The sequence below is a fragment of the Bos javanicus genome, chromosome 7, assembly GCF_032452875.1.
Source record: "Bos javanicus breed banteng chromosome 7, ARS-OSU_banteng_1.0, whole genome shotgun sequence".
NCBI lineage: Eukaryota > Metazoa > Chordata > Mammalia > Artiodactyla > Bovidae > Bos > Bos javanicus.
Genome location: NC_083874.1, coordinates 21,846,207 through 21,866,491, shown reverse-complemented (window position 1 = coordinate 21,866,491; position 20,285 = coordinate 21,846,207). Strand labels below are relative to the sequence as shown.

Sequence of the window (20,285 nt, the reverse complement as noted above, 5' to 3'; positions counted from 1 at the left end):
GAAAGCAGTCTACAAGCAGCAATAAGTGATTGGCTGCTGGAAGCCACCCACCTCCACATGCTCACTCATAATAAATACACACCTATCTCACACCCCCCCGTTTCCACAGACTGGTGCAGTGATACTCCCAGGAAGGGCCTGCTGCCTGGACCCAGCCCCCCATGCTCCAGCTGTGGACTGTCTTAACTAGTGCTTCCTCATGTGCCCAGCACAATACCAGGAGACCAAGACACGGCTGCTATCCTCATACAACTCAGTCAGGTGGGAAGGCAAAAAACCAGCTGCGTGGTCACAGCACAGCATGTAGAAGCTGGGAAGGGGGACGCTCAGTGTCCGGGGGAGCACAGTCGACAGGGTCAAGACTGGTTTCCTAAGAGGGTGATGGCGGAGCCACCTAGCTGAGATTTGAACAGTAAGCAGGAGCTAGCCAGGCAGGAGAAGGTTACAGGAACAGGGCAGGAACAGCAACGCAGGGACCCAGAGGTCAAAATGGATGTGTCGTATGACTGTGGATTTGAAGTGAGAGGGAAGAGATGAGAACAGGCTGAGGAGGCAAGAGGGGGTTGAGCTGGATCTAACCTGTGACCAGTGAGAAGCAGGGGAGGGACACCACAGCCTGAGTGTAACAAGGATCACTGTGGATACATCATAGAGGGGTGATTAAGGAGGGGTCAGAGCAGGAACAAGGAGGCCAGTGAGGATGTCAGAGAGAGGTCAGGGCAAGAGGTGGCAGAAGGGATGGAGGGAGTGGATGGACCAGAAGGCTGGCCAAGCTGGACAGGTGCTGCTGCAGCACGTTCAGGTAAGACCCACTGCACCCAGAACGGAGGGCTTCCCCGAGATCCACCCACTGTTCTTTCCTGATGACAACTGCAGCTGTGGCCAGATCCCATCCAAACAAGTGAACCACAGCACTGGCCTGACGCCTACAGGGAGGCTCTGGGCAGCTGTGCTCGGCTCCCAGGGACAGACAGAGCTATTTTGAAAGCAGGCCAGAGACCTGAGGGCAGCTGCCAGGCATTCCCCACAGGCTAAGTTAAGCTCATGGGCCCTACTTCAAAGCCAGGATAGCATCTGTCCCTCACAGGCTCCGGAAAGGAGAGGTCCGCCTGTAATAGCCAACATGTTTGGCCCTTCACGGGGCTTCTATTCAAAGACTAGCTTCCCAGCCACTCTCCTCTTCAGCCACACCCATGTGCACACACGCACCCAACATGAGCACATACACACAGAGCAATGTTTCTGCCTTGGACAGAGGAATAGGGAGGAATCCCTCAGGAGGGTCTGGCACCACAGTGCCTCCCTCACCTGACAGCCAAGAAAGCAGTTTTCTTTCCCGCAGGAATTTGGAGCTGGTCCAGGGAATGGAAGAGAGTGGGGGTCTGTGGTCCCCATTCTCCATACACTCTGGCTAGACCCTCCCTCAGCAATATCAGTGACACTAACAACTGGCTCTGAGCCCTGGAGGTCCTAGTACCTCAAAGCAAGGCTGTTCCAAGATGCAGTCCAGGGCCCAGGATGGGAACCTATCTTAGGCCTCTCCAGGAGTGCTGGCCTCCTGGCCTCGACAGTTCTCTTAGAAGCAGAGCAATAGAGGATCTCCAGCTAACTCCTCGCTCCTGATCACCAGTGACAGGAGAAGGGTGGGGACATGGCAGCAAGCAGTTCTCTTTGAAAGATGTCAGATGGGAGAAAACCTTTTATGAACTAGAAATAGAAGAAGAATTTTGTAACATGATGACATATATACAAAACCAACAGCCAACTTGCACACTTACCAGTGAAACACCAAAGGCATTTCTAGGAAATTCAGGAACAAGACAAAGATTCCTATTATAAAAACGCTCTAGAAGCTCTGGACAATTCAACAAGACAACAGAAACAGAACTATAATGACTAGAAAAGAGAAAACAAAATTTTTCTAATTTGCAGGTGCTAGTACTATATGGCGGAGAAGGCCCTGGCACCCCACTCCAGTACTCTTGCCTGCAAACTCCCATGGACAGAGGAGCCTGGTGGGCTGCAGTCCATGGGATCGCTAAGAGTCAGACATGACTGAGTGACTTCACTTTCACTTTTCACTTTCATGCATTCGAGAAGGAAATGGCAACCCACTCCAGTGTTCTTGCCTGGAGAATCCCAGGGACGGGGGAGCCTAGTGGGCTGCCATCTATGGGGTCGCACAGAGTCGGACACGACTGAAGTGACTTAGCAACAGTAGCAGCAGCAGTACTATATGGACAACCTAAGATAATTAGCTAAAAACCAAAAGAATAAGAAATGAGTTCAACCACTAGCTGTGATCTGCACCGGGTCTAATTCCTTGTGGGTAAAATGAAGATGATGACGGAGCCTGCTGAGCAGACATAGCAGTTAACACATGTTAAGGACTTAGAATAGGGCCTGCCACACTTCAGAACTCAGTACACATTAGCTATTATGATGAAATATATTTTTACAATCAACAGTTTAGCTTATGATGGTACGCTAATTTAATAACATAACCAGTAAAATCATAATGGTGAAAGAAACAAAGTGAAGTTACAATAACAATAATAACAACAACAACAAACAACAAACTGCCTAGGAATAAATTAACAAGAGAAGTGCCAGGCTTATGTGAAGAAAATATTTAAAGGTGTGAATAAACAGAGAGACCCAGTGTGCTGCTAGATGAGAAGACAGCCCTGCAGACACTCACGCTCCTCCAAGTCAATCACTTCTTCGCAGTCCTCATCAGGAGCTCCACGGGACCCAGCCTGGCAGTACCCCATGGCATACTTCCTAAACACTCACCCACACACCAGCCACCAACCTGCCCAGGGTGCCCTTTTTTCCCACCCTTGTCTGTCCACATTGCTTCCCCCCACGGACATGACTCCTCAAGGTCAAATCGAGTCTGCAGTACCTTAGTACCCGACAGTGGACTCATGCAAGCCATCAGCAGAGGCCACCTGGGTGAGCAGCCACACTGCCCCATGGCACCTGGACTAAGCGGCCTGAGAAGGAACGGCGGAGACACCTACTTTGGGTTTCGCAATCTCCTTGATCCTCTCGATTTCCTCGTCAGACATGACGTCGTAGTACCTGACGATGTGCGGGCTGTCCCACTCATCCTCCTCTTTGAAGGGGGCGATGAGCAGCTGCGGCACCCTGTTGCCATGGTGATACCTACAGAAGAGCCTCTTCTGCCTTCGGGGGGTCTGGGGAACACAGAACAACAGGCCCTGAACCGAGTGAGTCCTAACCCTCAGTCCCAGACTAGCTGGCTGCAGACACTGGTCTCAAACATCGTGTCCAGCAGTCGCTCCCTCCCACCTCACCAGACAAGAAAACAAAAGCCCCTCAGTTTGGCTGGCATGAAATGATATGCCACAAATCATGCAGAGGTTGTCCTCTCCCAAGAATTCCTCATTTGACAAGCCCTGTGGCAGGGTGTAATTCCTGACCCTTCTCACAGAAACATGAGTAGGTGAGGAGGGCTGGGGCAGGGGAGACGTCTTTCTAGGCAGAAGAGCCAGCGGGAGCAAGCAGACACCGGCACGGAGAAGGCCAACAGACTGACTCACATCTGAGCCTCTGTGAGGAAGCACCGGGGTCCCAGGGCTGTCCAAGGCCAGTGATACCTCATACCAAGCTCTAGCAACTGTCTTGTCTTTGCTAGAGATCACGACTTCCGCTGGGGCCCGAGGCACATCAAGTCCCACGGGTTTTCTTAGAACAGTGAGTCAAGCAGAAGCTGGCCTCTTGGGATGGGGAGGGGTGCTCAGCAACAACTCAGAGGACTGAAGCTCTGCCTGGGACCTCAGGGAAGACAAGCCTCCTACCCTGTACCTCGGAGAACATCCACATGTCAGCCTCAGCAGATACGACCAAGAACTGAGAAAACCACCTACAGACAGAGTAACATCTTCCTCACATCTGTCTGTCCAGAGCTGAAATCTAGGTCCACTGCCTGGGCCCTGACCCAGCCACGTGTCTCACCAGTTTGACACCCTCCCCACGACAGAGGCTCTCGTAGACATCCCTCTCCGGCAGGTAGTCCACAGGCCTCTCGTATATGCCTTGCTGGGATGCGAGCTCAGCTTCTGTGTGATTCGATAACATTTTTTCTCTTTCTTCTTCCAACAACCGTTCAAAGTAGTGCAGATTCCCTCCAGCTCGTTCATGGCTCGGGTCTACAATAGGAAAGAACATGAAGGAAAAGGAAACCACAAACATCTGTTAGGTCATTTAGAGAAATTATTCTGTAAGCGGTTTTCTCTCCCAGCAGCTCACTTGCACGCAGCATTCTGGCTTCCACAGCACCTAAGCGGGGTTTGCTGGTCATAGAGGAAAACCCAACAGAGGTTCTCTCCACTCTGGTTAGAGATGAGAAAGGAGCAACAAAGTGGGGGGTGGAGGGGATGCCTCGTCACTGATGCAGATCTCCTCTCAGACTTCCCTGGAAATCCTGAGGACACGGGTCCAGAGAAGCAGTCCAGAGTTCTGCCTCCTCCTCCCAACTTGGCTGTGTGCTAGCTTCATCCGTGCCCTAGAGTCCATCTGCTCCGTTACTGATGAGCGCATCACGCCCTGGCCACAGCGAGAAGGCAGGCTGAAACACCAGCAAGAACAGCCACATGACACTCCCACGGCTTCGTCCTATGGACCTCACGACACAAAGGAGCGAGCCAGGCAGGATTACTGAGCCACCCCTCAGATGAGGAAACTGAAGCCCAAAGATGTGAGGAAATTAACGTGAGGTTATTCAGAGGAGGAATCTAGGTGACCCGACTCCCTGTCCAAGGCTCTTACTAACATGACAGAGTCTACAAAGCTCTCTTCCCACATCCGTCTAACATCCACACTAGCTGGCCTCAGACGCAGGACCCGTGAAAAGCAGCAGCAAAAGGAAGTCTTTGCTGGCCACTGAAAACTCAAACTATGATATCCCAAATATTAATAAGAAGAGGAACAAATAGGTTCTTGAGACACAGTGCTTTGATCTCCTTCAGTCTAACATCACAAGACACTTAAATGCCCAAAGCCGTGGCAAGTCCATCAGTTAGACCTCAGGCTTCTAATAACAGGTCAGGTCACTGTCACTGCAGCAACCCTGAAATACAGCTTGCCTCTCGAGCTATTGTGGATGTAATAAAGGCTCCACCCTACAGAGCAGCAGATATACTGCAACCCTGGATTCCCATTTATAAATGAAATAGAAATCTATGTGCAGGCCTGAGCGTATCCATCAGTGACTGGGCAAGGGTTAAGGCCAGAACAGACATAGGTAAAGAGCAAGCTGGCAGCTAGCCTGGGCCTGAAAGCAGCAAAGGATTGGTCACCGGCTAGGCAACTGGTCAGACTGGCTTGGTCCCTGACAGCAGCCACCCCTGCCACCTCCCATCTGCACCTGACCTTCCCCCAAAGGCTCCTTACCAAGGGAGAGCAGGCGGCGGGTGAGCTCCACGGCACGGTGCAGGTCACCCAACTGGAAGACGGCGTAGCTCAGATAGTCCAGCACCTGGGCCTTGGATGTGGTGGCCTCCTCCCCAGCATCGAGCTGCTTTAGCACCTGTTCCATCCACAACACCGTGTGGTAATAGTCGCCTTCGTTGTAGGCCGAGCGGCCCATCCCAAAGCAGTCATCCACACTCAGCATGGCCTGGTATTTGGTTCCTGCAGCCAGAGAGGCATGTAGTCAGGCTCCAAGGGCCTCTGGGTTAGGGACAGAGATTTCCCCCATTGCAGAAGCCTGGGCCCCTGGGAGGTGGGGGCGTCACCCCAGCAGAGGCCCACTAGGATTTCAGACCACACACCTCCAAGGGCCATGAGTACAGAAAGCACAGCCATGCTGGTCCTGCCTCCGGCTGGGGTGCACAGCCTGTCTCCTATCCTCAGACTCCCCTCTTTCCAAGGGGGAAGGGGCCTTTATTATGGAGGAGCCCAGGATGCCCAAGAAGTAGTGTTCAGGAGAGTATAAAGGTCCTAAGTGCCGCTCAGGAGATGTCTGCAAGGTAGCTGCCCATTTGAGACTGGAAGTTTAGAAAAAATAACTTGAATATAAAAAACAGAACTGAGGTGGCAGGTAAAGCCATGGATGAAGATAAATGCTTCCAGAAATAAGTGTCAGGAAAGAGAGACACAGTAGTTGAGGCCAGGGCCCCAGAGGCCACCTGTACAGAAACGGTGGAGTGAATAACATTGAGAAGCACCTAAGAGGTAGAAGAAACAGAACAGGAGTGGTGCGACAGATGCCAAGGGAGGTCAAGAAATAAGACTGCAATGCCAGCTTTGACCACTAGGCGGTGGGGCCCTTCAAAGTCAAAGTGTTAGTCACTCAGTCCTGTCCCACTCTTTGTAAGTCCATGAACTATAGCTGCCAGGCTCCTCTGTTCACAGAATTCTCCAGGCAAGAATATTGGAGTGGGTAGCCATTCCCTTCTCCAGGGGGGTTTCCCAACCCAGGGATTGAACCCAGGTCTCTCACACTGCAGGCAGATTCTTTACCGTCTGAGCCACTAGGGTGGGGCCCTTGGTAAAGGTCGATTCAGCAGGTCCTCTGACCATAGGTCATCTGCTGTTAGTTCATGCTGGAAGTGACCATGAAGAGGGTTTCAAGTCAAGAAGGAGATGTGGTGTGTAAGCTATGGGGAGATGCAGGGTTTAAGCTGTGACCCTCCTGGAAAGCAAAGGAACTTCCCTACAAAACCATTAATGGCAACCCAAGCATGGCTGACAATGGAGAGTTGCCTCAGAGTGGGCTCTTTCTGCCTGATATCCAAGATGTCCAGAATGAAACCCCTGCTGCCATGGGTTGGCTTCAGGGTCTGCTCACCAGGATGGCTCAAGAACAGACAATGTAGGACAGGATAGGAAAACGGGGGAAATAAACACCAGACAGAGTTAGCAGGAGACCATGGATGGGAGAAGGGAGGCATCCTTGAGTCCTTGTTCACTCTCCAGGAACCTCCACAGATCTCTGGCTCTGTGGATGCACGAACTCAACACTGATGGAGGCAGCATAACAGGTGAGTGGGCTGGACAGAGCAGGGCCTGTGTGGGCCTACCTATGGCACCCAACAGCTGTGTGACTATGGGCAAGTTACTTAGCCTCTCTGATTCTTAGTCTGTTACCTCTAAAAAGAGATAATGCCATCAATTTTAGAGGACTTGTGCCAAGAATTCAAAAAGACAATGTCACATGAAAATGTCTCCTATGAGTCCTTTGAGTGTAATAAACAGTAGCTATTACCATATGTCTCACAGATACCAAGAATGTCAAGAATGACTCCCAAACACTCACTATCTTTCCCAGAAACCAGTGTGAAAGTCTGCTCTCTGGAGAGTGCTCTCGGGAGAATACCAGTTGAGCTGAATGCTGAAGGGCCATAAAGGTAAACCTGCACAGTTTGTGGGATGAACAAAGAAGCCAAGCAGTGGTGATGCTTAGTACAACAGGCAAGGAGACCAGGGAGACAGTACCCACACAGGACTGCAAAGACCATATGTTAAGAGGAATTTGGATTTAGCCCTAAAAGTAAAGCATTGTAAACAGGCTTCCCTGGAGAAGGTGCTTAGGGAGACACCAGGTAGGAACAGCACCCTGGGGAACAACTCCCATCCACCCCTCACTGCCCCTCCAGGATACACATGGGGCTGTTACCGAATGTGAAGGGTCAATGCCTGGCTGTGGCTCCCTCTTCCCACCAACCATTCTCATAGCTATAGGGTGAACGGATCCTGCAGGTGCCCCAAGCCACCTTCTCTCTCTGGCCTCCTGGCCTTGATCCAAAATCTGATTGAGTGAGGATTAAGGAGACATCCCCAATCTTCCTGTTGGCTCCCTGGGCTTCCCAGTGCCAAGACTCTAGGCTCTGACTAGCCAACACAGTTCCTCCCCCTCCCCTACACACCGTGATTCCCTCTGCTGTGCCTCCAAAAGGGTCCCCATGGGTGAGGGAGCCTCCAAGATCTACCAGAGTCTAACTGAATCCCTGGGTTTATTGCCCTTTAATAGCCACCAAACCACTACACGTCTTCTTATAAACATACTGAGGCAGCCAGTTGAATTGAAACAGGGCCTGTAAAAGAAATGAGAGAGGTGCCAAAAGAGAAACAGCTGAGATCAGTGTCCCAGAATTCAAAGGAGGGGAGAATATCAGGAAGAATCAGGCAATTAATATGCTGAACACTAGTGAAGAGCTAAATAATATTCAGCCTGAAAACTGTCTGCTGGCTTTACCATCCAAGTGTCCCCTGTTGGTCTTGTAGGGGCAGGAGGAGGCCAGACTGTGTGTGTTCAGGAGGACACAGGAACCAAGGAAACAGGAAAAGAGTGTAGATGACTATCCAGCTGCCTAACCAGGAGGGAGAAGAGATCAATCAGCAGCAGAGACTCAAACAGGCCTGGGATCCTGAGGCAGGGGTATGTAAGATGAGCAAGAACAGAGGTTTCCAAGATGAGCTCAGGGGGAAGAGTCCAGACAGGTGGACAGAGAAGAAACAGGGGCAGAGACTGTAACTGAGGGTACACAGGCCATGGGACAACATGTTCCAAGATCAGTCCTGGGCAAGAGGACCCTGGAAGGTGGGAACGGAAGTGGGTCTGGATACAGACCTGAGTGGTACTCTGGAGATGCAGGCCAAGGAGGTCCTGAGCGGCAGCCTTGGCCTTCCCTGAGCTGAGAGAGGGGAGGCCTGGGCTAGAGGGAGGTGGGGGGAGAGGGGCTGAGGGCAGGCAGCTGTCATAGACTAGGGGACTGGCACCAAATGGAAACAAAGAGAGAACCACTGTCAGAGGTGACAATGCCCCTGAGGGTAGAGACCAAGAGTCAGCAGTGGCTCCAGCCCTGTCCAGACACCATAGTAGACACACGGGCTGGACAGCCTTTGTCTGGAGTGGTGAGTTACCTGGAAGTTCCCCTTTGGAAATTGTATCTGGGTCCAGTTTGTATGTGTCCTGAAGTCTCATCAAGGCCTTGGCGGCTCCTGTTTCATCTTCATCGGTGGGGAAGAACTGTCGCTGCACTGACAGGTTTGCAATAAAATCTTCCAAAGGAGAGAATGAGGACAAAAGGTTACCTCCATCCAGGGACAGAATTTCACCTGGAACCAGACGGGCACCCAGAGGAGGGTCTCTGGCTAGTGCACTTCCCTGCCCCTCCTCACGAGGGCCGTTTCCCTTTTCTCCAGGAAGCCCTTCCTAGTGGCTCCAGTTCAGGGAGACCTCTCCTTTCTTACTCCCTCACTGTACCAACTGCCTGTGCTGCTCATCTGAACTGAACAGAACGGCCCCCTCATACCAATTAACATGTGGGAGTCTGAGAGTCTTGGATCCAAAGCACTCAGACAGACCTGGTGGAGACAGAAGGGACAGAGAGGGTAACTGACTGGGACACAGGAAAGGACTAAGGGAGGACTTGCTGACCACTCAGCAGAAAACAAATCACACAGTAAACCTCGATCTAGGATTATTAGGCTGGCCAGGTAATCACAGATTCCTGGCCCACATCTCAGATGGAGGAGCCCAAGGGACAGAAGAGAGCCCAGCTGGCCACTCATTACTGACCACTGGTCCTAATCATCCAGAAAGGTAATGACGACAGTCCTGGAGGTGTATGGCACTCTCCCCTCACCAAGATTAGGGATTAGAGGATCATCTGAGCAGGCCAAGTACTGAGATGGGCCGCCCATGCCCTGTTGTGCATGATTCCCTCACCAGACCACACTGTCCAGCTCTGCTTACTAGGATAATTCCTGCCACTCCAACTCACATTGAGCTCAGGGCATGAGCTCCCTGACTGTGGTGCTCAAGACCACAGCCCGGAGTCTGGGAGAGCCCTAACCACAGAGGCAACCAAGGAAGCTATTCTGTGACTCCAAGATCCGGCTGTAAAGCAAGATATACATCTCCTGCAATCTCAGGACTCCAAGTGGGGGCCAGGCTCTCCCATGCTGATTTAGGGGCTTCAACTGTGCTCTGGAGCTGAGAATTGGAAGGGAAACTCCAAGGCCATTTCTTTTCCAGCCTCTTCTTCCCACAGCACCCACAACCTCAGGCACAAACATCCACTTCTAGCCATGCCTGAGGACCCAGGAGCCAAGATGCTGCAACCCTGTCTCCTTCATGGCTGCATGGTCAGGGACACTAAGGGCTTACAATCCAGAGAGAAAAAAATGCTTTCCAGAAAAAGCCACATTGTTAGTGTTATCTCCCTGCCTCCCCACTCCACATTTCAGGGGCAAGAACTCTGAAAGAAAGAGGTAAAAACAACCTACTGCTCTCTGGGGCTGTCCTATCTCCCTCTGGGTAATTATAAGGTTTTCCAAAGGAACCAGATGTTGATGGTGGGGGCTGGGTATAGAGAACAAGACTGGAAAGCAGGAGATCATCTGGGCGGGCTCATTCTCCTGTGGTGCAGGCACAACGGCCAGTTCTGAGCTACAGGCCCAGGCTGGGAGCCAGGGTCTGGGAAAGACAGCCACAGCTTCTGGAGGCAGTGAGCTCACCGGGCACAGCTCCAGCCCGGCTGAGTTCACCAATCCCTCCCTAGAGGCCACTCTGCTCCCAGCCAAGCCAAGCCCAGCCCAGTCTGGCCACATGGGCTAAAACGCCTCGGCTTGAGAGACAACGAATCTGAAGTTAATCAGCACTTCCAACTCTGGGAGGAGAGGCAGTGAGTCCAGGGGGCTGGGCCCAAGGCTAGAAGGCCCACCTCCAGGCCTGCCCCACCATCTGCTGCTGAGAGGAAAATATTAGAGCACAGAAAGTACTATCATAGTAAAAGCACTAAGCAGAGTTGAAGTTTTAAAAGAAAAGTTCACTCTCGGACCTGCAAATCCCACTTATGGGAATTGATCATAAGAAAATAATCAGAGGTGGGCACAAAGATAGGGGTAAGATTGCTGATAACTTGGGAACAATTCCATGTCCACTGATGACCATTTTTACACTACATCAGTGTGACATATTACTGCTGCTGCTGCTGCTACGTCACTTCAGTCGTGTCCAGCTCTGTGCGACGCCATAGATGGCAGCCCACTAGGCTCCCCTGTCCCAGGGATTCTCCAGGCAAGAACACTGGAGTGGACTGCCATTTCCTTCTCCAGTGCATGAAAGTGAAAAGTGAAAGTGAAGTCGCTCAGTCGTGTCCGACTCTTAGCGACCCCATGGACTGCAGCCTACCAGGCTCCTCCATCCATGGGATTTTCCAGGCAAGAGTACTGGAGTGGGTTGACGTATTACTGAGCCAGACATTAAAATCATGTGGCAGAAGAACATTTAAAAAACATACACAGCAGCTGAAAAATTCAGGAAAATAGTGTAAGCTATGTCACAAATCTGCCAATGGATATGTCTTCCTTCTAAAAGATATGAATGGGAGTGAATTTAGAGGAGGCCCACACCCCCACCACTTAGCACACTTAACCTTTGTTAATTCGTTTGGTCCCTCAAACATTCCCTGGTATCGTTCCATTTTATCCACGTGTTAAAAAGACTAGAATTTTAATAGTGATTATAATCAGGCAATTGGATTAAAAACTGTATAATTTTCTTATATGATTGTTTTTGTATTCCAACTTATCTAGAAAAATGTATTACTAAAGCATAATTAGAAAAAAGTCACTACCCCCCACCCCAAAACGGACACCAAAACACTAGAAAAAGGCAAGAACTGATTTTTTTTTTGCCATGCTGTGTGACATGCAGGATCTTAGCTCCGTGACCAGGGATCAAACCCATGCCCCCCTGCAGCAGAAGCACAGAATCCTAACCACCGGACCACCAGGGAATTTCCAAGAACTGATTATTATTAATATCACAATTGAAAGCAAGGACAGCCAACTGCCAGGTCCCCACAGAGTTAAGAGCCACGGGACTGGCAGCTGCTGTTCACACACTGCACGTGTTCACCAACATTCCGAACCAGGACTGGCTCAGACCCACATGCCACAGGCCAAGCCCAGGGACACACCAGCTCATGCAACCACCTGCTCACAGTCCCTCACCTGCGGCCGAGTTCTGTAGGACAAGGTCCTCCAGCGCAGGCCAGTCCGTGTTTAGCCGCTTCACCAGTTTATAGGCATTCACAGGGTGGGCCAGGTAGCCCTCAGGGTCAGCAGCCGACTTGCTGGTCAGGGCTTCCATTTTGTCAGCCCAGCTGTAGAACCACAGAAAAAGGTAGACTAAGACACCCATTCATGTGGATCTTGACCTATGGTAATTTCCCTGGTGAGATTCAGGGGATCTCTATCCAGAAAGGAAAAAGCAGTGATCCTCAGCCCACATATTTAGCTACTCTGGCATGAAGTACACTCCAGGCCAGGCCCATACTGCCCCCTCAAGGGCTTCCCCTTATGGGCACCCTGGCTGGGTTCCTGGTGGGGGCTCCTGCCAGCCCGCCACCCTGGCTCAGGGTGGCTGTGGGAAATTAGGACATCAGACACCTCTTAATCTTGGAGAGCTTGGCTTCCTCCACCAGGATGTACTCCTTCAGGGACTGCACCAGGTCCTTCTCTGCATAAATCAGGTCTGTCATGTGTCCTGCGAGGGAGAGATAAAAGGGCCAGTAAGAAGTGGATGAGGGACATCCAGCTCCCAACCTTGAGGCAAAACACATCAGCACAGAGGCGAGCTGAGCCAGGCACATGTCAGCTCTCTCGGGGTCATGGGGACCTAGGGTTAAAGGAGGCCTGGGCACTCATATGGTCCTGGTCCCCAGCTTTAGGAAGAGAGAGGCAGAGGCTCCAGGCGGATGGTAAGTGCATGGAGGACACCTTAAGGAAGAAACCCCGCATCTCACTCTCCCACTGTCACCCAGCTGGGTCATGCTCCTGGGACAAGGATGTCCTGAGGGCTTCTCTGCTCAGGACCATTCTCTAGTCCAGGAGAAAGTTGGACAGAAACGCCAGGCAGCCCAGGAGCAGCCTGCACTTTCCAGGGTGGAGGCCCAGCTGAGACAGCCACCTACCAGGAAGGACATCCAGGTCATCAGGGGTCAGAGGCGGAAACAGCAGCTCTGCAAGCCTGACTCTCCCCAGATCTGGTCAAAACCAGTGGACGAGGCCACCCCACCCTGAAGGAGAACAGGCCTCAGGCAGTGCCATCCCCTGGCACTTGAGCCAAGGACTGCCCAGGCAGACGACAGTCCTGTTGGCACATACCAATAGAAGTGAAGAATTCAGCCTGCACACAGCTCAGGACACCAAACCAGGCCACCAGCAACGTGGACTCCCAGGGTTTCATGGTCACAGAGGGCAGTGTCTGCAAGGCATTCAGTGACAGTCATTAGATCAACAATGGCAAAAAAGCAACTTAGGAGAGGACACATCACATGTGCACATATACATAGACATTCAAACATGCCAAACTCTGACCCAGCACACAGAAGTTAAGGAAGATATTCGGGATCACCAGTAGAAAGACACCAGGGTGTACAACCAGGGATGTGCACTTAATTCTGTCCCCTGCTCTGGGAGGCTGAGTGCCCATGGGAGAGACTCTACCCTCTCAACTTCCGATAACCACTGTCAACATGCGAAGGCTAAATGGGGAGGAGGGACAGTCACGCCTGGTTCTAAGGGTCTGTCAGTTCAAGATTCTGACCCAGACTTCTTCTGTTTGTCTTTCCTTCTAACACAAGTGCCAGGACAGTGCCCGGTGCTGAGGACCCAGATGTAACACACCGCCCATAGGCAGAAAGAGAACAGGACACAATATGCCCCAGGGGGTCCACGCCCAAAACAAGGTGTGCAGCAGATGGTCAGCCAGAAGAGAAATCAAACTGCTCCCTGCTGGTCTGCACCTGGCCATCGTGAGAGCAGGCTGGGCAGACACTGCTCTTCCTGTAGCGAGGCTGCTCGGCAGACACTGTCCTCATGGAGAATCACCATTTGCAAATATTTACCATGCCAGGCACTGAGCTAGGCGCTTGGGATACAAAAATGAATCAGCCACACAGGGCCAAAACCTTAGACTGGGCTGGGCTGCTGACATAAGTAAGAGGCTGTCTTCCCATCAGCCTAGAAATAGCCAGACGCAGCTCCGAAGGCAGAAGGCACACCATGGGGCGAGCGCACTGGCAGTGGGCCCAGGTACACAACGTGAGCTTCAGACATCATCTCCCAGCCTGGCCACGCGGCCCGGAGCACGCAGGAGGAACATCCACCTGAACGCCAGTTCTGCCAGTCCCTCCTCTTCCTGCTCTACTTCAGCCAAGCCCCACTGGAAATTTACTGAGAGAAAACAAGGAAAATAAAGGACATACAAAGGCCTTCCCTCCAAACTTCAAGCCTTATCTGACAGAATTCTAAGGCTGAGCCGACTAATGCCAGCTCATCAGTTTTTTGCCTGCAATGGCTGATTGGACGCACAGTCAAACCCATCATTCCCCACTTCACCCTTCCAGGAGAAATTCCAATCCACTGTGGCTCCCGGTTAGGCTCAGAGAAGCCCAACCACAACCCTCAACCCGAGACGGGTTCCTGTGTGAGGAAGATGGGGGCTTCCCTGGTGGCTCAGCTTGTAAAGAATCCGCCTGCAATGCAAGAGACCTGGGTTCTATCCCTGGGTTGGGAAGGTTCCCTTGAGAAGGGAAAGGCTATCCCTTCCAGTATTCTGGCCTGGAGAATTCCATGGACTTTATAGTCCATGGGGACGCAAAGAGCCGGACATGACTGAGCAACTTTCACATGCGGAAGGGGAGAGAATAAGTGAGTGCCCGCCTTTACCCCCTGCCAAATGTATGCAGAGCTGACATCATGCCCATTAGTGCCCTAGGTGTTAGGGGCCCAGAGATACACAGGACAAGACTATTCCACCCAGAACCTGCGGCAGGGTAGGGAGGATGAACTAAGAGGTCCACTATAAAGTTAGGGCAGTAGAGGAAAGCAAGTCCCTGAGAAGAGGTGACAGGGCCCAGGCCAGCCCCAAGGGAGAGCCCAGATCCTCCTTTTTCTAGTCACAGATCTGCTCCCAGACCTCAGCACCCTGCATCCACCCCCAGGATTCTAGAAGGCCTTTCTTCTTGCTTACATAAGACCCTTTCTCAGGGAATGGGGTCTGCTCCTTGTACTTCAAGAGGCTTCATCAGCTTAAGAGAGCACCTTCTGTACACATGTAGAGAGGGAACAGTAAAAACCCAGAGCCAGGAGGCTGCGTCTGCAGACAATTCAGCCAACTGCCTGTCAGGCTGGTGATGGGAGAATAGTGCCCAGGCAGGAGGCCAGACTACACACGGCTGGAAGTTGGGGGGCAAGGGTCACCGTTTGTCCTCTGCTCCATCACCAGTTGCAGTGGCATGCCTCCTCAGAGATCAGATAACAAACTTAGGGAAGGGAGAAACCTCACTTTTTCTTTCAAATTGGTGATATTGGCCATGGTTCATGCTTTATAGCACTCAGGAAAAAACAGCCAGGTTCCTTCATTACATGAATACCAGCTGTCATTTCTCTGGAATGTGCTATCTGGCTTAGACTGAGACTATCCATGAATCCCAATCTGGAGGCAGAGCCCAAAGAATCACAGATCGGTTTCTGGGTGACCAAGGGCTTACAAAGTCCTCTTCTGATGGAGAAGGGGGCTGACGACCCTGCTGGCCCAGACAGCTAAGCACTCCCATGCAGCCCCCAGACCACTCAACCTAAACTGCCACCCCATCCCATTTCTCCTGAACACTAATTTGTATTAGGTGTACAAAAGGTCATCTAATCAGGGTCAGGGTGGGAGGCGGCAGCCTCCAAGAAGGACTGCAGGTCCCAGTGTGGGAAAAACCAACCAGCTGCATATCCCCCCTCCCATCACATACCTATAGCAGAGCCTGCTGACGACAGAGTAAGTGGGGCCTGTATGCCTGCCAGTGCTGCCAGAAGCTCTCCAGGAACCAACCCTCAGAAATCCACGCTGAATAGGCCTAGAAATGGGCAACACTGAGCCCCCTTTCATGAAAATAAAGTAGCACCAAGCCTGAACAGAAAACCCATACTGAGTTTTATGTAAGCTGCATCCTGAGTTTTGAACAAATTCTGGTCCGTATCTGGCACCCAACGAAAAGGAAAACCTCACGACAGATTTGTTCGTGCCAGGAAATTGTAACATCAGAAGATGTTACATTTCTTCCATACAATGAATGGTTATGGATTGTGTAGGAATGGATACTGTATGCTTTTTAACACCAAGAGAGACCAACGCATCTTGTTAAGTGAGAAAAATAGGCTCCCAAACAATATATACGCTATGCTTTCATTTTTATAAGGAATAAATTTTATATATGGAAATTTACATACCTGCATATATATGTAAGCAGAGAGTCATAAATCTAGTTGTTATCTTGGTTAAATAATTCTATTTTTCTCTTTATGTTTATTTGTATTTCCTAATCTTTCCACAAGAAGTTCTATAGGAAATTTGAAATATACTTTATATAATATCTAAAATGAGAAGAAAATAAAGCAAGCCCTCTCCAATGGAATCCAAAGAGACCGAGCAGCCTGAGTTGGGACCCCCACAGGGAGGTCCTTCAAAGCTTGCCAACACCCCAGTGACAATAATTCGCCCACCAGGCAACCGGCACTATTTCTAAGCACAGGGCGGTTCCAAGACATACAATCACAGGCCCCAGCAAGCCGGCTCTTTGGAGAGGATGTTCACAACGGGGCCAAACAGCCATGAAAAGATGTTTCCAACTGCAAACCAGCAGCGTCCTTAGCTTCTCCCCTTACCTCATCAGGCAGGAACCTATGCCAAGCTCCCAGCTGCAACCCAAATGCAACAGCTTGAGTTTTAACAATGTATTTAACAGCCTAGAGACAGAACATGGGTTTACCAAGAACAAACAGGTCTCGTTTGGCTCCAAACAAGAGGATGCCTGCCTTCTGCTAAGGGGCAAGATCTGCCTGAACAGGGCTCCCTCCAGTGGCCTCGCCTCCTGGTAGTGAGGCCAACTCTGCACGGCACAGCGAAAAGGACCTGCGTGCTCAACCGAGCAAGAGTTGACAGAGGCTCCAGAGGCCCTACCACCTATGCACATGGACGGCCACTGAGGCCCATAAGCTGCTCTCCCTGGCACCCCAGGGGAGGGATTAGAGGTGCCCGACTCTCCTCACCTGATGTCATGCCTCAACTATCACCCTGATCTGAGCCACCCCTAAGTCGTCCTTACAGCCATACTGGCCCCTGCCTGCAGTGGTCTCCCATCTTTATGGCCTCCCTCCCACCTCTGCTCTACAAAGTAGCCAGCACAGCTTACTGTATCCCCCTGTTTGTCTCTCTCTCCCTAAGAACCCTCCAAAGGCTCTCCACTATTCTCAGAATAAACTCCAAATTCCTTAGCACTTTTTGACTCTGCATGACCTGGCCCTACTGCCCTCTCCAGCCCCATCTCATGACTCCAGATTTCATAACTTCAACAACCACATCACATGAAAAACAATCTCCTTCACTGAGAACCTACAGAAGCCTAAATGTTCCTGCATATCTCTCCTTATGCAGCTGTCCCTGAGGATCCACAAGGGATTGGTTCCAGGAGACCCCACAGACACCAGCATCCACGGATGTTCAAGTCCCTTATACACTAGGCATTGTACAGTCGGCATCGATGGGTGTCACATCTGCAGACAGGGAGGGATGACCGTAGTCTCTCTATCCAGCACCTGGACATGCTGACTTGTACTACCCACGTGGGTACCCTCAAAATCACAAGGCTCCTGCTTCAGTAACTAGACAACAAAGTAGCAGACAAGGCTGTACAAATCAACATACAAAAGCCAGCTGGGTTTTCGATCAGAGTCTTGGCAAAGACTCAGCAGTCTAGGCAAGACTAACTTATGAGGAACTACGGGAAAGAAGAAGACCCCCACACTGCTATACTGGATGCATCTACAGGACCACCTTGTACTCTCTTGGCCTCACCTGCCTCCTGGGCCACTTGCTCTACCTCAGACCCAGTGAAGGACACCGCGCAGGCTCCAAATCTCAGACACTTCCTGCAACTTCTAAACTCCAGTGAAGTGCCTTGCTGGCCTCTCTGGGGACTGCTAGAGGGCCTGGGAGTGCAAATGAGGACTGAGCAGGGTTGCAGGGGGTGGGCGGAAATAACTCCTCCTTGGGCAACTGTGACCAATGAAAAACAGAAACAAGAGGACATTGGCAGATAAATCCCCTCTCCAGGCCTCCACTGAGAAGCAGCAGAGCTCACCCAGAGATGCCCTGCACAGCTGAACAACTAGAGCACCTCTGTGCAGACTGGCCAGCTTGCTACAGCACCACCTTGGATATGCTCCCCTTCCTTCTCAGCTGCACTTTTCTTTTCCCTTACACTTGCTACTCTGCAACTGTACCTTCTAACAGAGCATCAAGCACTTAAGATCTGTTTTCTGGGAACTAGGCTAAGCTAACCACTATTCATGTTTCCAAAAATCTTTCACTTCTACCATCTAATCCTCACCAACACCTTGTAAACTAGACAGATTTTCATCCCCATTTCAGATAGAGATATGTAAAATACATAACTGAAGCTGCTCAACTCACATGCTACAGCAAATCAATGGCAGAGCTCAGACTCAAAGCCAAAACATATATTCCACTATTTATTGCCGCCTTCGATCCTACTCAGTAACATCTGTTGCCATATAGCATCCTAAGGACTTCCCAAAAGGAGGAGCCACACTTCGGCCTAGCAGAACAGGCTTGCCCAAGTCAAAGACTTTATTGTGATTCACAAAGCAGCCTTATGATACCCATGGCTGGATCCCAGCAGAAGGCAGACAGCAACATGGGCTCAGAAAGACAATAAGCATGGCGCCTCCAGTTCAAGTGAGCAGTCACTCCTGCCGTCTGGGAGGAGCACTCACAGCACTCACAGGTGACCAAGAGGCCCAGCTCAGGACAAGACAACACAGTCGAGCAGGCAGACACACCAACCCTGGAGTCAGAGAGTCCCAGAGTTAAAGCTCAGCTCCACAATCACTTCCGGGTTTCAGAACCTTAGACAAGTTACAGTCGAAGGAGTTACAGTTCCAAGTTACAGTCTTGGAGCCTCAGTTCTCCCATCTATTTAACAGTGATAACATCTCATAGGGCTGTTCTGAAGACTGAATGTGATGACATGTCAGCGGGCAGCCTAGCACCAGGCACAACTTCCACCAGTCATCAGCACCAAGGGTACTAGAGGGATGGCAACAGACCTGAAGCAGCTGACCCCTGGAGGGAAAGCAGGTCCAGTCTATGAGACAGTGAAGATGAGAACGAAACAGAAATTGGAGAACCTCCACGTCCCAAGAGTGTCAAAAGAGATTAAGGAGAGGGTGGAGTCAGGCCTAAAGCAGCACACCACTGGCCAATCACTGGCTCTCTCACCAAGGAAGGAAAGTTCTCTGGGAAAAAACAGGTGACCGGATCTACACTCTGGAATCTCACCTATTCCTATGTCTCTGGCCTGCACACTCTGAGTTCCTACAAATACCAGGTCTCAGGATCTTGGCCACACCCTGGGCCCTCAAGAGTGCCAGGTACAGAGCAGGGTATATTCTAGCAAACACTTCCTGAAACGTCCAGAGCAGATGTTGGTCTGTGATCAGAGTCACATCCAGTGAGCTGGAGAATTTGCTGCTGCTGCTGCTGCTGCTGCTGCTGCTAAGTCGCTTCAGTCGTGTCCGACTCTGTGCGACCCCATAGACGGCAGCCCACCAGGCTCCCCCATCCCTGGGATTCTCCAGGCAAGAATACTGGAGTGGGTTGCCATTTCCTTCTCCAATGCATGAAAGTGAAAAGTGAAAGTGAAGAATTCACTACCCAAACATTTATAACCCTCTGCCCTGCAATGACACCACTTAAAACACTTTCTCCTAGATCTCCAAGAAGTCTAATCCAGACTTTTCAGCCCCCTCTGCTCCTTCTGAGAATAAAAACGATATCCCTCATTCCACATCCGCAGCTCAAACCCAGCGACCACAGGGGCCACCAGCCCTCTCTGCTCAAGAACAAACTCATGTCCCACCCTAGCACTTCAAAAGTCCAAAAAAATTGCTAGATTTTTCGAAGTTTAACTCTCACTTCAGCACCCTGTCTGGGCTTGCACGTGCCTGCATCACAGCATTTCCTGCCAACCTCCATCTGCATAAAATTAAACTTTAGACAGATCCCAGGAGCCAGGGACACACCCAACAGCCCAACGCACACCATGGCCAGCGTGGCCACACACTGGCCAAGGTCTTAACATCCAGTCTCAGGCCCTCCCAAGGATGTGGGAGGGCAGAGTCAAAAAGGGAGGTTCTCTCAGGAAATGAGCAGACCCTAGATTTGC

The 20,285-nt window shown here is 51.1% G+C and overlaps 1 protein-coding gene and 1 long non-coding RNA gene across 7 annotated transcripts in view; one reads left to right on the top strand and one right to left on the bottom strand.

Moving 5' to 3' along the window:
- P4HA2 (prolyl 4-hydroxylase subunit alpha 2) overlaps positions 1 to 20,285 on the bottom strand; it is a 70,994-nt gene that overhangs the window by 10,601 nt on the left and 40,108 nt on the right. For 4 of the 5 annotated variants that reach the window (XM_061422848.1, XM_061422846.1, XM_061422849.1 and 1 more), the window contains 7 exons: positions 13,150 to 13,249; positions 12,433 to 12,529; positions 11,995 to 12,146; positions 8,896 to 9,033; positions 5,422 to 5,661; positions 3,985 to 4,178; positions 3,027 to 3,203 (listed from right to left, as the gene is read on the bottom strand). In XM_061422848.1, the coding sequence (XP_061278832.1) occupies positions 3,027 to 3,203; positions 3,985 to 4,178; positions 5,422 to 5,661; positions 8,896 to 9,033; positions 11,995 to 12,146; positions 12,433 to 12,529; positions 13,150 to 13,231 (1,080 nt within the window). In that variant the 5' untranslated portion in view covers positions 13,232 to 13,249. Of the gene's footprint in view, positions 1 to 3,026; positions 3,204 to 3,984; positions 4,179 to 5,421; positions 5,662 to 8,895; positions 9,034 to 11,994; positions 12,147 to 12,432; positions 12,530 to 13,149; positions 13,250 to 20,285 lie in introns of those variants that run through there. The other variant, XM_061422850.1, reaches the window with a different exon arrangement.
- LOC133250958 (uncharacterized) lies at positions 237 to 14,270 on the top strand. Of its 2 annotated transcripts, XR_009737461.1 has the most exons (4): positions 237 to 802; positions 7,301 to 7,379; positions 8,257 to 8,410; positions 13,629 to 14,270. It is a non-coding gene; the product is annotated as an uncharacterized LOC133250958 (long non-coding RNA). The 2 variants fall into 2 exon arrangements; XR_009737460.1 differs by lacking the exon at positions 13,629 to 14,270 and having other exon boundaries at positions 8,257 to 8,896.